The 16,618-nt window shown below is 42.5% G+C and overlaps 1 protein-coding gene across 2 annotated transcripts in view; it reads right to left on the bottom strand.

Annotated features, from left to right (window-relative positions):
* Window positions 1-16,618, bottom strand: part of LOC105015953 (synaptosomal-associated protein 25-A) — a 49,813-nt gene that overhangs the window by 16,227 nt on the left and 16,968 nt on the right. For both annotated transcript variants that reach the window (XM_010879446.3, XM_010879445.4), the window contains exons 2-4: window positions 8,225-8,361; window positions 6,171-6,212; window positions 1,720-1,768 (exon numbers count right to left, since the gene is read on the bottom strand). In XM_010879446.3, coding sequence (XP_010877748.1) covers window positions 1,720-1,768; window positions 6,171-6,212; window positions 8,225-8,296 — 163 coding nt within the window. In that variant the 5' untranslated portion in view covers window positions 8,297-8,361. The remainder of the gene's footprint in view (window positions 1-1,719; window positions 1,769-6,170; window positions 6,213-8,224; window positions 8,362-16,618) is intronic.

Here is a 16,618-nt window from a genome sequence, read left to right as displayed (position 1 = left end):
GCCTTCTTTATATTCTGAATGGCAACAATAGCATTTGACATGTAAGAACCGAACAGAATAAATGACCCATTATACAGTACTAGTCAAAAGTTTGGATGCACCTACTAATTTAAGGGTATTTCTTCATTGTTGCCATTTTCCATATTGTAGAATAATAGTGAAGACATGAAAACTATGACACGACACATATGGAATCATGTAGTAACCACAATAGTGTTTTCTCCGCGTGGCGCTGCGTGCCCTCCGCTTCTCCAGCGCGCCACCTCGCCGGCTTGCTAACCACCGGCAGTAGACGGTGGCGGCAGGGCACTTCACACACACCTGCTCCTCGTCATTAATGATGCTGTCCACTTAAGTTCCGATGTTTTCACACGCACCTCACGGGTTACGGTGCCTGTTCTGTTTGACCGTGTGGTGCAGCTTTTTTGCTACATTAAATGAAGACTAATAGTTGACTCGTCGTTTTGTCTTCATCATTTTGTGCCTCTCCTATGGCACACTCACTACCCTCACACCTCACACATATTCTAGCCACCAAGTGCCTTGACGACAGTCACCTGGAGTGCATTTCAATTAACAGATGTGTCTTCTCAAAAAGTCGATTTGTGGAATTTCTTTTCTTCTTGATGCGTTACAGCCAATCAGTTGTCTTGTGATGAGGGTGGATATACAAAAGACCATCAGCATGTCTGTGCTGTAGTAGTACTTATTATGACAAGGACATCTCAAATAAACAGATATGGAGGACAATCCATCTGGCACATTTCCCGAACTTTTAAAATGTCTCCAAGTGCAGAAAAACAATCATGCACTATAGGTTTAACGGACTCAGGAGGACCGCCACAGGAAAGGAAGACAGAGTTTCCTCTGTTGGAGAGGACACGCTCATTACAGTTCCCAGCCTCAGAAATTGGCAGGCAACTGCACCTCAGATTAACAGACACATGTAACAGACACGTCTCAACACTGACTGTTCAGAGGAGACTGCGTGAATCAGGCCTTTATGGTCGAACTGCTGCAAAGGTGTGTCCAAACGTTTGACTGGTACTGTTCATCTTACTACAGCTTATCCTAGGTAGCCGACCAGAACCATCACGCTGCTTGATCCACGTGTCCATTTTCTAAACCAAAGCCTTAACCCAGGGATTCTACACAAAGGTGTCCAGTTTGAGCAGATGAGAAGCGAATGAGTTGTTTTGCCATTACCAGTATAACTGCTCAGTGTGCCCTCTTGGTAAAGAGGATGTACGATCCGCTTACAACCTCTGAACAGCGAGGTCACATGTTTCTTGTAGATGTGCTTTTCCTCAGTATCACAACTGAGTCGACCAACAGTAAACCTGAATACTCCAGGTGTAATAATGACTGTGTTCTGAAATGATTAACAAACTTTAGATAAGATAAATCTAAAGGCCAGCAAAACATTTATTTGCTTAACTCAGACACTTTAAATTTTCGAACTCCAGATAGTTTTCCAGAGCAATGCAATTTTAATTATGTATAGCACAATACAGTACATTATAATTTAGTGTCTATAAAGTAGTGTACAGTTGTCTAATTTTAGAATAAAGTTTGCAATCATTCTGGGAACTTTCACCAAAAAGAACAGTTTTTTAAATAATATCTGGAATCCTTCAATTTACACATAACACTGGGAGTTGCGGAAAACAACCAGAATTTTGCAACCCTAATTTGTGTAATATTATTATAAGGACTTACCTCCTTGCTCGTCCAGCATAACCAAAGTCCTGATACCCGCATCTTTACTCTACACATCCCAGGTAGGAGAGGGAAGAAAAGAGAACAGTAGAAGAGAGAAATAAAGATAGGAGGAGGAAGGAAAAAGATGTAAAGAGGCGAGGAGAAAAGAATAGGGGGAAGACAAGTGAGATTTTTCAGCGGAGAAGAAAGAGAAAAGGAGAAGAATAATCAATACAGCATTATCAGGGAAACTGAGTTAATAGGATCCAATGAACTCATCTAAACATGTCATCATGGATTTGTCTACTTTTACCAAAAACCTACTGACACTATGGTTGAAAGTATTGCACAGTTTATCACTATAGTGTTTTGGTGATGTAAGATGTGGTAGTAGTGTTATAGTGGTGGTGCTGTGTGTGGTACTAGTGTTATGTTGGAGATGAAGTGTATGGTACTAGTGTTATGTTGGAGATGAAGTGTATGGTACTAGTGTTATAGTGGAGATGAAGTGTGTGGTGCTAGTGTTATAGTGGAGATGAAATGTGTGGAGGGAGAAATGCAGGGTGTGGTACTAGTGTTATAGTGTAGATGAAGTGTGTGGGGTGTGTAGGGAGAGATGCAATGTGTCATGCTAGTATTATAGTGGAGATGCAATGTGTGGTGTGTGTAGGGAGAGATGCTGTGCATGGTACTAGTGTTATAGTGGAAATGCAGTCTGTGGTAATAGTGTTATAGTGGAGATCTAGTGTGTGGTACTAGCGTGGAGGGAGAGATGCAATGTGTTGTATTAGTGCCAAAGAAGAGATATGTTGTGTAGTACTAGTGTGGAAGTAGAGATGCAGTGTGTGGTATTGGTGTTGAAGCACAGATGCAGTGTTTGCCATTTATGTTGAATAAGAGATACTGTGTGGTGTGGTAGTGCTGAAGAAGAGTCATGCACACACACTGACACATGCACGCACACACACCATGTTCTACAACACCAAGCCTCCAGCAGTATCTCACCCAACATACTGAACATGAGCTGACACAATTAACAAACCTATAACAGCCTTTAGAAAGAAAATTCTAATTAATTTGTAGGTTAAAATAAATGCTCCAATGGGGAGAGGAATACACTGTCAAAAGACCAGATGGCTATTAATGCAGGGCTCAGTGTCTTTGAAGGGCGGCCTTGGACATGTCCCTCTCAATTTGCCTTTTTTCAATTCCTTTGATTCGACCAGTAGGAGGACGTCCCAGGACCCTGCACTCAGACGGGCCCCACAGATAATGCCAGTCAGATTTCAAGTGCCTCATATGATCTAACTGAGCTGCACCCCAGATGAGGCAGAGCCTTCCAGGTATGCTCCTCAGCCGTGGACAGGTTTGACCTCAAAGTGTTTGTTTTTCTTTCAGATTTTGCACGTTGCCTAGCCACTCCATGGCCATATTAGACAAGAGGTCAGAGGTGAAAAGTGGCTGTAGACAGGATACGCCACTGTCATGTAAGGTTTGACTACCCGGTTGGGGCTAGTTTGACCTTTGACCCCCCCCCCCCAGTGGTTGCATGAAGTAATGTTTGAAAAGAAGAGGTACCTAAGGGGCTAGGGTGGGGCTGCTGCTAATGAACAGATAGATGGAGACAAAGATAGGGAGCCAGACAGACAGAAAAAACAGTAAGATACACTCAAGAGATGTTAGATGAGAGATTCAATTTACTGAGGAGAAAACTGAGGAATGCAGAGAAAATGTTTTATTCAAAAGGAAACAAAGACAGGGAAAGAGACAGAAAGATAAAGGGTAGAATGGAAAGGGAAAGATACATTGGGATGGGGAAGAAGACGCGTGTTATTGACAGTAAGATGGAGTCCAGGGGAGATTGTCATTGATTTTATTGCCTCGCCCATTTAGAGCGTCTACCGTACACGACCTTCAGTCGCTACAACAACCTTGGCCAGCCTCCCTCCTCTCTGTATCACCCACCACTCGGGCACTGGATGGCCAGAATCAACCGCATGTCACATGGTATTTATGCCAGGCGTGTATGATGTAACTACATAATGCAGCCAGCGTATATACATTTAGACGCCTGATGAATATAGAGGGGAAAAAAGACATGGAAATGAAAAGGACGAGGCCAGATGTCTCTCCTCAAAATGCATTATGTATGGGCACATTTTATTCCATGACCTAATTACACAGAGACATACAGTCTGACACCTAGTACCGGAGTATCCTGGGGACACACTGCCACTCTCCTACCAACCATGTAATAGGGAGAGGCCTGAAGTGTTCACACCTGATGTGTACATTATATTGTGTCCATGGCGTATCTGCCATATGTATCTAAGGTGGATATATCTATTGTGTATCTACAGTATATATCTATGGGATACATATCTATGGTGTATGTAAAGTTTATATATATGGAGTATACATTTATGGTGTATCTACATTTCACTGCTAATGTGTATCTGCAGTAAATATCTATGGTGTATACATCTATGGTGTGTGTACTGTTCATATCTATGGTGTATATAAAGTATATATATATATATGGTGTATATAGAGTTCAAATCTATGTTGTATATATCTATGGTGTTTATACAGTTCAAATCTTTGTTTTATACATCTATGGTGTATATACAGTTCATAGCTAATGTGTATCTGCAGTATATATCTATGGTGTATCTACTGTTCATATCTATGGTGTATACATCTGTGGTGTATCTGCAGTTCATATCTATGGTGGGCACCAGGGACACCCTTTGGTTTTTTTTCAGTGTTACTCTGTTCAGTTCTAAAATCATCAAGTCTGTCAGTCTGTCTGTCTTCATGTGTGTGTGTCTGTGTGAGAGAGAGATGAGGGGTTTACAGCTCATTCAGATCTCATCTAACTGGAGATAGGCACCAACCAGCACCATTGATTATTTTCCTCTTTCTCTAGCCGCTGCTTCCAAAAAAGTCCAGAGATAGCAGACGTTCTAATGCCGGCTCTCCTCATCCTGAACGACTCACAGCTTCCATGGGGGAGAGACTAATACATTTAACCCCTCCACTGCTGACTGGTTAAAATCTTTTGAAATGATGAGTCTGGTGTCTCCTCCACATGTTAAACAGATCTTTCCAGTTCCATGGGCCAACTTATGTACTATGAATCTTCTTCTAAATTCATAAACCCCTAATACAATCTATATACCACAACCCCCCCCCAAAAAAAATACCGTCCATATACCACACAAAAAAACGAATACTGTTCATATACCATCAATACTGTCAATTGGCATCCAGGACACAAATTTCCATATTTATACCAGGGAGGCTCAGACTGCGATTCATTCAAACCCATACAGAGATCTTTACAGCCTCTGTATTTAGCAAGGCTGCGAGAGAAGTAGCCCTGGTGGTAGTCGTAGATTTTTAAACATTAACGTAAGGAAAACAACCAGGTTCGTGAGTTAATTTTCCACTGGAAAAATATTGAGTGAATAAATAGTGGCAGAGCTAACAATATAACGTCACTGAGATTGAACAGGTAATCAACAGTCACTATGTTCACAGCCTCCATAAAGCTAAACAATCTCCCCTCAAACAAAGGCAGCTCCAAATTGCGCTGAACGGATGTGCTCCCAGTGCTAACATGCTCTCTTGGCTGATTTTATTAGCCTCCTGTTGCTGTTTGAAGGCCCACTCAACGCATGGAGAGCCCTTGTATTGTTCTGATGGTGCTCCTGTGCTCGAGAAAAATCTTTAGAGTCTGATAATTGAAAATGTATTGACTTGGTGGGGCTAGGTTATTCATGACATTTCCAAACTTAAAGCTACAAGACAGTTAAAATTACAGAAGCACCGTGTGATGGTAAATCCAACAGCCTGTAAAAAGCCAAACACTCTTTCAATGGTCATGAATATGAAATCCAGAGGCATCCTAGAAAAACACTGTGTTGGTGTGTCACGTAGTGCAGCTCTACTTTACAAATGCTAGGGTTATAATGTGCAGTATGTGAGAATGTATGGTAAGATCCCTCCTACACACATACACACCAACTCATGCATAATGCATGCTGGGATATTGTCTGTGCATCCTCTGTCTGCCTAGGCATCTAAGCACTCTGGAAACGAATACAGACTGAGTTTGTAAGACGTGAAAAGTGTTGCTAGACCCTTGACTGGGCGGAGTTACACTCCAGGACGTAAGGAGATGTACTATCTAACAGAAATAAAATAATACACTGGTCTTTTTAATCCCTGACTAACGCACCATAGGAGGTCATTTGCCCTTCGCCAACCTGGCTGTCACTATACAAAAGAATGTGTTAACCGGTTTCTGCCATGGGCTAGATTGGTGTTGGATAGTTGTTGGCTCTGTATATACGGGAATATTACAAACATGATTAAATATACAGGAATATTACCGTCCATTTACCTGAAAGGAGTTACACAAATGTTTAGGTGTTTGTGTGCATGCGATCAACCCAGGGCCTTACCTCCTCCACCATTGCCAGCATTCGCCGAGTGCTCTCCAGCGACTGTGGAGGGAAAGGACACACGTTACAGCCTTGTCACCACAAATACTCTGCTGGAACTGAATGTGAAAGAAATTAAGGCATTCCGATAATCTCCCGCCTATGACTGTGTTAGGAGTACCCTAAATGCAGCGTACCCCAGCCAAGTACTGGGATGGTACTATATGCATTATGGAGCCACATGTTGACATATTCGTGTCCAGGAGATGATGTATACCTCACATTGGCTTACAATGAGGTGCCAGGTCTTGACATTCCCACTGGATTAACGACCTGTTCTCCTCACCCGTCTGTTTCTCTTTTCCCTAACACCCCCCCCCCCCCCACTTCCATTCCTCTCTTTATATTCTGATTTTCTCTCTCTCTTCTGCCCCTACCAGCCTCTCACTCTCTATTTCTCTACTTCCCCAAACTCTCTCCCTCCATCTGTCTCCGTCTTCTCCCTCCCTTTACTTTTCCAATCTCTCCCTCCCTCCCCTCCCCCGTCCCCGTCCCCTGACTCCCTCTCTCTTCAGAACCTGGCTGTATTACATTATCTTATCATGAATGTTTAACAGGTCCATTTGAACTGCTCTATTATTCTGGCCAGCAGAATAATGGCTATGCCACGCTCATTACCAAGGCCAGAGAAATGTACAGTTGACACGGTCTAAAACCTCACCCTCACAACGAGCACACATGTTCAGGACAAATACTATTTTGGGCTGACAAAGGTCAGTTAATACTGAGGGCTCGGTGACAGTGACAGAAGACCAGTGTTATGGGAACAATGAAGTGGGTTGGAGGAGAACAGAACTGGGGACTTTGCAGTGAGAATTATTGAAGTGAGATGAAAGAGAAATAAAGCATTGTCAGACTGTGATCAAACGAACCCAATGGAGAGACAGTAGGCTTCATGCGACAGTGGTGAGATATTAGACAACGCATTCTGTTACCGACCTCAGAAGCCACGCGTTCACCCTGTGGGGCAACAGGGGGCAATCATAATAAAACCTCATGTCACGACAGGAGAGTTATCTTTGTTGTCGTGTGGCCACATTTAGTTTTGTTTAATATTTTTCACCATCAACGAAGGCCATACACGGGCGGCCATTTCTTCCAGTGGCCTGACAAGTTTAGTTTTTCCACTAACAGAGAGAAATACTCTAGTGCTATGACAGTGGGAGTTGGCTGATTATTGTTGACCCTATATAATAGTCCTAAAGCTGTCTCTACTGTACCTGAAAGTGTCAACAAAAGGATTTACTTGCAATATTTGATATGTGTCCCTCCATCAGGTGTATTATTAGCTAGGGTTTGATCGACAGGTCTAAATACACAGTGCGGCACAGTCTCAAAGAGAGTAAAGGTTCTATGATGATTCCCAATCCGATACGTTCTGTCCATGTAAACCAGTTGAGAAGGGGTTCGTGTAGCTAACTCTAAAGGTGTGTTTGGCCACAGCTCTTTAAGACGGTGTCTACTGTGTGTTCTCTTTTCATTGGTAGCTGACTCAGCTCAGAAATAACATCTATTTTTGGTTGAACATCACTCGAACATATTTCTAATTCATGACCTGCATAGCCCTATGTACACACTCCCTAAACCTCCCAACAGGGTTGTATTACACTGTAGAGAAGAGGGGCCAAAACGTTGAAAGAACTCAACAGCTTTATGTTAGCAATACTTTGCAGTAGAAGTATAATCCAAAAAATAACATATATTAACAGACTTGCCTCTATCTCAGTTGGGGATCTCAAGGACGCGTAAAAAAAAAGAAGTTATGATCTGCGATCAGGTTCCCTCTGTCTATTGAAATTATAATCATCTTTATTTAAAAGGCAAAACTGATCGTGGATCTGCATTCATACTCTGAGATGCATATCCAAGTTCACAAAGAATAAGATTGCATGGACAGATCCTAGATTGGCGCGCCCAAGTTCAGATGCTGTGTGGAACACAGACCCTGATTTCGGATCTCATGTGTGAACCACCGTGTCAGAGGTCGAGGGGTGTGTGAGGTGCTTTGTCTTTACCTCGTCGGCTATCTGATCCGCCTTGGCCTGCAGGTTTTCCAGCTCGTTGCGCATGTCTGCTTCATCTGCCATGGCTTCTGTGTGGTGAGATGGGCGTCGGCCTCGAAACAATGAGTAGGTTGCTTGCTACTGCAAAACTGAGAGTGCAAGGGAAGGAGACAAGAACATCCGCCATGAGTGTCATAAACTAATAGCGAATAGCATTAAAACAGCTATCACTTAAGAGTTGCAACTTAGTGAGGACGGAAGAGAGGGATCACCACAAAACGAGAGCATTATGTAAGCAATTCAGATTCCAACTTCTGCTGTATATCTGTATTCAGATGCTGTAGGAGAGGACGTTTCTAAGTTAGCGAATCTAGTTCGGCAATAGCTCTGTCGATTGCTCAATGAGTTCCAGCACGTTAGAAGTCTGTGGCCACCTTTACTGAAGCATTTTCCACGTTAGACAGAAAACCCAGCGGACAGTCAATCCGTCCTTCTTATCCTTATCTTATCCCCACTTAGGTCGCCTGACTTCTCTGAAAGAGGGGTTAAGTCATGCTTTTAGACTAACACCAGCATCCCTGTCAGGATTAAACCTTATTCTCAATGTTCTACATTACAACTCTAGTTAAAGAGAAAGTCCATCCGTTCTGTGCTTGTAGCTACCTATATTAACGGATATGGTGTTTGGAATGTTTTGAAACATCTGCCAATGTAACACAGACAAAAATTAAACACATAAAAATGAACGGATGACATGTTTGGATATCACCAGCAAGCATAAAAACATTGAAAATTAGGCTGCATGCTAAGATGGAAAATGGAAAATGTACCACGCGGTACCTCGGACGGGGACGTGTCGAGCTATCAACATCCGCAAGTTGATGTAACAAAATAACTCAGTGTGTCGAGTCTTCTTCGGTATGTCTCAGAAAATGGATCATAATATAAACAAGCCCCCGGCCTTAACCTTAACATCAGCAAGTCCTAATAGAATCTAATCTGGTCCTGGGGTGTGAAGGGGAATGGCACTGGATTGACAAACAACCCCTGCGGTGTCTGCCTGGCGGGCACCCCTCTCTCCACTGGGCTCCTCTGCCACTGACCCCATTACGGGGCTGAGTCACTGGCTTACTCATGCACCCCCATGCTGTACCTGTAGAGGGTGAATCACGCCATGCCAAGCCTTTCACCATACTTGACGTGAATGGTTAGAGTAACAAACAAGATATTTCTGTCTCTGACTCAAACAATATGTATGTCTGGTTTTGAAACCCTCTGGGCTTGAACGGCATTGTCTGAAGGTAGTTGGTAGTCTGTTCATATTTTTTGGTGGTCCTGGGCTAAGCAATTTTTGTGTATCTTTGGGCATGGACACAGTGTCACCCAACTATTCCTGTCTCAGTCTCTAGTATTTAAGCTGCAATAGCCCATGTAGTGGGGGTCCATGGTCAGTTTGCCAGTTTGTCTTAATGAATTGATATTAGAAGGACCTGAGCCTTAGGACCATGCCTCAAGACCACCTGGTCTGATGATTTCTATCTGTCGCCCACCCAATGTCCACTTGGTTGGGTTGTTGATCCAGATTCTCCCAGAAGACTCCTTCTTTGCTGGACACTTATTTTCACCCCTGATGAGTTGGTCTTTTTGAAGGTTTTTTAGGGAATATATTTGATTGAAACTTCATTGAGTGATGGAAAAGAACAATAATTTATGTCTGTATTGCACATTAATTTCAGTTAACTTCAATCTCTAGATATATTTATATAAGTGCAGGCTGATTTCCCCGACCCATATGAAACCCACCACTAGAGCAAAAAGCATATTAGATAGAGCCCTCCTGTAACAACATATTGCCATGAAATACATGAAGTGACCTAATTCTTCTACTCCTAAAAATAGGGCTTTAGTCGTAACTGTCAACTCCAACTAATATGATCTGAGCTTTAGTCTTAACCGTCGCCTTTAAGTCGTAAGAGCTAGGCTTCAGTCCTGTTACCTCTAAGTCATGAAACCTAACTTCAGTCCTAGCTGTCGCCTCTAACTCATAAGACCTGAGCTTCAGTCCTAGCTGAAACTTGGAACTCGTAAGCTTCAGTTGACTACTGACAATTCAGTGAAGAATGTAATGTTATGGAAGCATGATGAAACTGTGGCACACCACGGTTTCTACACACTTCATAACACCATCTACACTCCTGATAACACCTAGTCCTGTGCATTGTGCACAGACAGTGTACTATCCATTACTGTATTCACTTTAAAAACATGCCACACTGTCATTTAACAATATCATATTTCATAAATGTTTTCATCTAAACCCTAAATCAGCTTTGACCATGTCATTAACTTAGCGATGTATATCGCTTTTATACCTAGGATGCTTTATTGACAGGGAACCGTGCCATGTGGAGGATGTCGAGTCCACAGCAGAGGAATGAGGTCGACCGTAAAGATTATATTCCCGTTCCCTGGAAGGCGGGAAGGAAGCCAGAGACTCGAGGAACAAAAGACATAGACGATGTGAACTCAGATAAATGTTCTTAATGAAAAATGTATTATACTGTTGCTCACTAGAGACTATGAGCCTAAAATCCGACCAAAACATTCACCCACTCACTGCTGCAAAACCTCACTGGGGACACGCAAGACTCACAAGTGGAAACATTCTGATCCATTCACATTTCCAGTGCTGCATGTCTTATTGGGCTGAGCTGATAAAGTAAAGAGTTCATAAACTGCGGGAAAGACGATGGAAATACAAGCCGACAATGGCCCTTTTTAGCTCAGTAGAAATAAAAATTCCCAGATGCACTTGACATTTTGATGTCTTTGCGTATGTGTGTTTGTCTTCCTACTTCTGTCTTTGTGTTGTTGTTATTACTATGGTAGAGGGAGAGAAAAAAGCATGGGAGTGGTGGGATTAACAAAGGAATCTCTAAATCAACCAATTACATTTAATCTATGTCTCCTCTCTCCATTCCCTCTTTCCCCCAGTCCCACTCTGTCCCCATTTCTCAATCTCTGTACCCATCTCTCCATCTCTGTCCCCATCTCTCCATCTCTGTACCCATCTCTCCATCTCTGTCCCCATCTCTCCATCTCTGTATCCATCTCCCCATCTCTGTACCCATCTCTCCATCTCAGTCCCCATCTCTCCATCTCTGTATCCATCTCTCCATCTCTGTACCCATCTCCCCATCTCTTTACCCATCTCTCCATCTCTGTCCCCATCTCTCCATCTCTGTCCCCATCTCTCCATCTCTGTACCCATCTCCCCATCTCTGTACCCATCTCCCCATCTCTGTATCCATCTCTCCATCTCTGTCCCCATCTCTCCATCTCTGTCCCCATCTCTCCATCTCTGTCCCCATCTCTCAATCTCTGTTCCCATCTCTCCATCTCTGTATCCATCTCTCAATCTCTGTACCCATCTCTCCATCTTTGTACCCATCTCTCCATCTCTGTCCCCATCTCTCCATCTCTGTCCCCATCTCTCCATCTCTGTATCCATCTCTCCATCTCTGTATCCATCTCTCCATCTCTGTACCCATCTCTCCATCTCTGTCCCCATCTCTCCATCTCTGTCCCCATCTCTCCATCTCTGTACCCATCTCTCCATCTCTGTATCCATCTCTCCATCTCTGTCCCCATCTCTCCATCTCTGTATCCATCTCTCCATCTCTGTCCCCATCTCTCCATCTCTGTCCCCATCTCTCCATCTCTGTACCCATCTCTCCATCTCTGTATCCATCTCTCCATCTCTGTCCCCATCTCTCCATCTCTGTATCCATCTCTCCATCTCTGATTCCATCTCTCCATCTCTGTGTCCATCTGTCTCATATCTCTTTCTCTGTTTCTTGTGAGTCGTCCGTAAGTTATTAATAATTAAGGAATGGCTATGGAAGGAAAAGCATCTCACAGTACTGTTCAGTTCAGTTTTGAAAGCCTCACTTTGCTTTTCTTAATTGGCGAATCAATAGCCATTGGCAAATCGGCAAATTTAAACAACCAAACTCCCACAACATCCTCCTATCCCATATGTGTCTCATATACTGTATATATTCCTCCTGCGTGGATTTACTTTAAAAGAAACTTGGCCATTTCAGATGATGTTGTTGATGCAGTTCAGTCAGGAGTGTGCACAATACATGTTGTAAAAGCAATAAACAATACACAGCAAACATTTCTGAGAAAGCTTATCTCATAATTATGGATTGCACCTCCATAAGTTGATTGCATGTACAAAGCAAATTGCTTTAAACAGTGGCTAATTGTCTTGCCTGAATTACCCCACGGCTTGGAAATATGTTGACATTGCTAAAATGTATAAAACGATATTGCCTTGTCATCATGTCATTCAAATTACTTAGAGAGATTGAAGTGTTGTTAGCTTTTCAGTGGACACGCCAGTCATTTTACTTTAGCCAGCTAGCTTACGTGTTATTCAGCTTCATTGACCAGCAAGACACTTTATGGGGATTGACTTTGTCCTCCGGGAGGCCATTTGCTCGTTAGCTCATATGCGTTATTTATAAATGAAGTAGCCGTAAAGCAGGGCATTTTTGTTTATCATCATAATTCACCAGAAAAGCCTTTGCAAGTACACACCGCCATTTGGAGCCACTCCTCACAATATTATTATTCGTTGCAATTAATTGATGAGAAAAACATGAGTTATGCGCTGTGTAGAATAACCCAGGGTCAAGGATTAGATGTGACAGGTGATTGAGACATCCAACGTGATTTCAACACTAAATGTTTTTTAATTTCTTAACATAATCAGATTACATTTATTTGTTGAAAGTAAATGGAGACAACGTTAATCCGACAAGTTTTTGCCCATTGGTCTTTTTCTTGTTCCCCCTGCCAAATGACCTTCTCTTCTTCTTGTTTTTGGCTCTGCTCTCTTACCCACCCTGTCTTATCACTCCTCAACACTTTTTCATTTCTTTCTCACCTCTGGCAATTACTTTATTATGGTGCACACTCCTTCTCTCCTTTATCATTCGATCTCTTGCTTTCAGCTTCTTCCTATCCTAGTCATTTCAATTTCAAATTCATTTTTTCTTTCTCTGCCTTCATATGTTCTGGGATGAGTTTCTTTCCCCCTCACTTTTTTTTCTCATTTTCATTTTATTGTGATGGATATTGTCCTTTTGTCCTTGATAGTTTTCAGTCGTATTTTCAGACATCATTCTGTTTCCTTCTCAACAGTTGATTACCCTTCCTGTGATACATCTATACATTATTACCCTTCCTGTGATACATCTATACATTATTACCCTTCCTCTGTTACATCTATACATTATTACCCTTCCTGTGATACATCTATACCATAGTTACACTCCCTCTGTTACATCTATACATTATTACGCTTCCTGTTATACATCTATACCATAGTTACACTCCCTCTGTTACATCTATACATTATTACCCTTCCTGTTATACATCTATACCATAGTTACACTCCCTCTGTTACATCTATACATTATTACCCTTCCTGTGATACATCTATACCATAGTTACACTCCCTCTGTTACATCTATACATTATTACCCTTCCTGTGATACATCTATACCATAGTTACACTCCCTCTGTCACATCTATCCACCAATCACTACCTTGTGAAAACATTGCGTAGCCCAATATGTATGGAAGTCACGTGAGTGGAGTGTTAATGCCAGGTTTTACTGGGTGTCTCAGCTACGTTAGAGTGAGAGAGAAATCAAGGAACGAGAGACAGTGTAAGCACAAGTGAGTCAGACTTATAAAGAAGTGTACACAATAAACAAATAAACAAACCTTCTCAGGTTGACCTGAGCTGGTGCTCAGTCCATCAGATAAACATCACCCTTTCAGGCCATCCTTCGGCACTGAGTAACTATTGTAAAGAGATCAAATTGTCCACCGTCATCAACAGACTCCGATACAGTAAGCACTGCAGCAAGCCTACAAGTCATGGCCGTTTTCTGTTATGTAACTAAAACTCTCTGTTCTTCTGTCATTTAACATTGACCTTTAGCATAGCGCATTGTACGAAGGTAGGCAGGGGCTCTTCCCAAAATATACCACCCCCCACCAGGCTGCTGTTGACACACCACCGTCCCATCATTAATGGAGTAGACACGGGCACACACACCCTAGCATGCGTACATCCAAACACCCCTGCACAGGTATGTGAGCATACACACAGTGTCCTGGCTTTAGACAGAATAAAATGCACACCACCTTTTGGAACAGAGATGCAACCTCTGACAGTGATGTGAGACGAACGGAAGCATTGTAGCCCTGAGTGGAGCCCCTCAGGGTCTCTCAACTCAGAGATCTCGGCTGTCTCAAATCATCTTTCCCGGCATCCTCTTTTCTTACCTCCCTCTCAAACGGAGAGAGGGTCAGAGGCACGTCTGTGGTGCTGTTGAGAAGGAGGGGATGACGAGATTAGATTATTAATAAATCAGATTGTTCGATTTAAGATGAAGAAGCCAGCTCTCTCTTTAGAAACACAATCTCTGCCACCACGTTCCATTTGGTATGTAACTTTGCCCTCCCCAGGTCCCACTACAGGAGAGGCTGCTGTCAGTCTAACGGATGGTAGTTGAAAGGCCAGGGCTGAGCTGTTGAGGGAGGGATTAGGAATGCTGGATGAACTAGGATTTACGTGCATACATATTCTGTCTTTCTCTTTCATCTCTATTCATCCATGTTATTTACTGCTCTCTCTTTCCTTCATGTTCTTTCTGTTAATTTTTGTACCCTATTTTTCCTTTGGATTCATCCCTCGATCCATCAAAATGTTTCCCTTTCTCTGTTATCTCCTTCCAACGTTTGTTCCAAGCTATTTTATGCCAATTACAAACCCTATCTACACAAGCCTCATCAATTAGGCTTTGCACTGCTGAAAAGCAAATGTCCTCCAGTCCTGTGCAGTGGAACAGAGGCAGGATGGGGGAAGAATGTGAAATGGATTACCCTTGCAAGGATCTAACATTATGAACAGTGTTCCATTCGCCCCATACACCAACAATTTCTGTTTTTAAAAACAGCTTTTTAAAATTTTTTAAACCACTCACAGCAGAATTACATTTCTATGATATCTATTTTTGTAAACTCTAGGCCTGACTGTGCACATTCTGTCTGGTTTTGACTTTTTGACACACAGTCTTTTGAGATCTTCAACTTCCTGAGCACAGAATGTTGTACTGCTAGGATTAGTGTTCATGCCCAAATAGTATTTACTGATCATGTGGAATGGCGCCCCACTTTGTCTCTGCTCTCCCAGACCCTTGGTGGCCAACAGCACATCACATTACATCACATTACAGCACACCACATGACAGTACATCACATCAAAATAGATCACATCAAATTACATCACATCAAATCACATCTAATTACATCACATTACATTACAGCACATTACAGCATGTAACTGCACATTGCAGCACACAGTCAATGACTCATTCCTGGAAATTGTATTCCAATATGAGGGCTTTAACTGGTTGACTGACTTGATTCTCTCTCATTCTTTCACTTTTTCTTGTATATGTTTTAAATAGGTTTCAGTTTCTTCCATTTCTGTTTCTTTGTTTTGTGTAGACTGTTGGCGTGATCTATTTGTACTCGGAGGTCATAATTTCGGAGTTCTGAGTAGAAAGTTTCAACTGGAACGCCCCCTCAAGTCGGAATTCCAACTCGGAATGTCAGAGCAACACCACTAGCCCCAAGTTCGTATCCAAGATGGCAGCAACCTATGCCATTTAGTAGACAAGTGTTATATAATTATATAGGCAAATGACGTTTACAGTTACGTTACAATATTCTGAAGAGCACTTACCTGCCCAGGTTACAGGTTAGGTTACCGGTTACGGAATGGCCGATTAAAAAGTGGTCAAAAAATGGAATACAATGAAAAACATTGTATATATTCCGAAAGGGCAAGCACAACAAAGGCTAACGGGGGCATCCATCTTGTTTTCCCACTTGGACTTTTGGAATGCGATCAACTTGTGACGTTGTTCCCAGTTCCGAGTCACGACTTCCGAGGTAAATTGGACCCCCGGTGGCTAGGACCCCGAATGGCTAGGGGAAAGAGGGTCCCTAAAATCAAATGTTGCCCACGATGCCCAAAAAGCTAGAGCCGGCACTGCCGGCAATGCAAACATACTTTTTTTTGCAACCAAGGAGTTTCACAAGAATCCCCAGCGAGGAACTGAAGATGACTGCAGTACGGGCCTGTTAGAAGTCATCTGGTGATGCCTAAGGGTCAGCCAATGAATGCAATGGATTTGCAACCAAGAATGACCCAAAATCTATCAATATGAAACTGTCAGGTTTCTAATGCAGAGTGAAACAGGGTATATGGGAAAACAGTCTCATCCAACAGGCTTACCATGTCTCGTTCTGTAT

The sequence above is a fragment of the Esox lucius genome, chromosome 15, assembly GCF_011004845.1.
Source record: "Esox lucius isolate fEsoLuc1 chromosome 15, fEsoLuc1.pri, whole genome shotgun sequence".
Lineage (NCBI taxonomy): Eukaryota > Metazoa > Chordata > Actinopteri > Esociformes > Esocidae > Esox > Esox lucius.
This window is presented reverse-complemented; position numbering and strand designations above follow the sequence as displayed.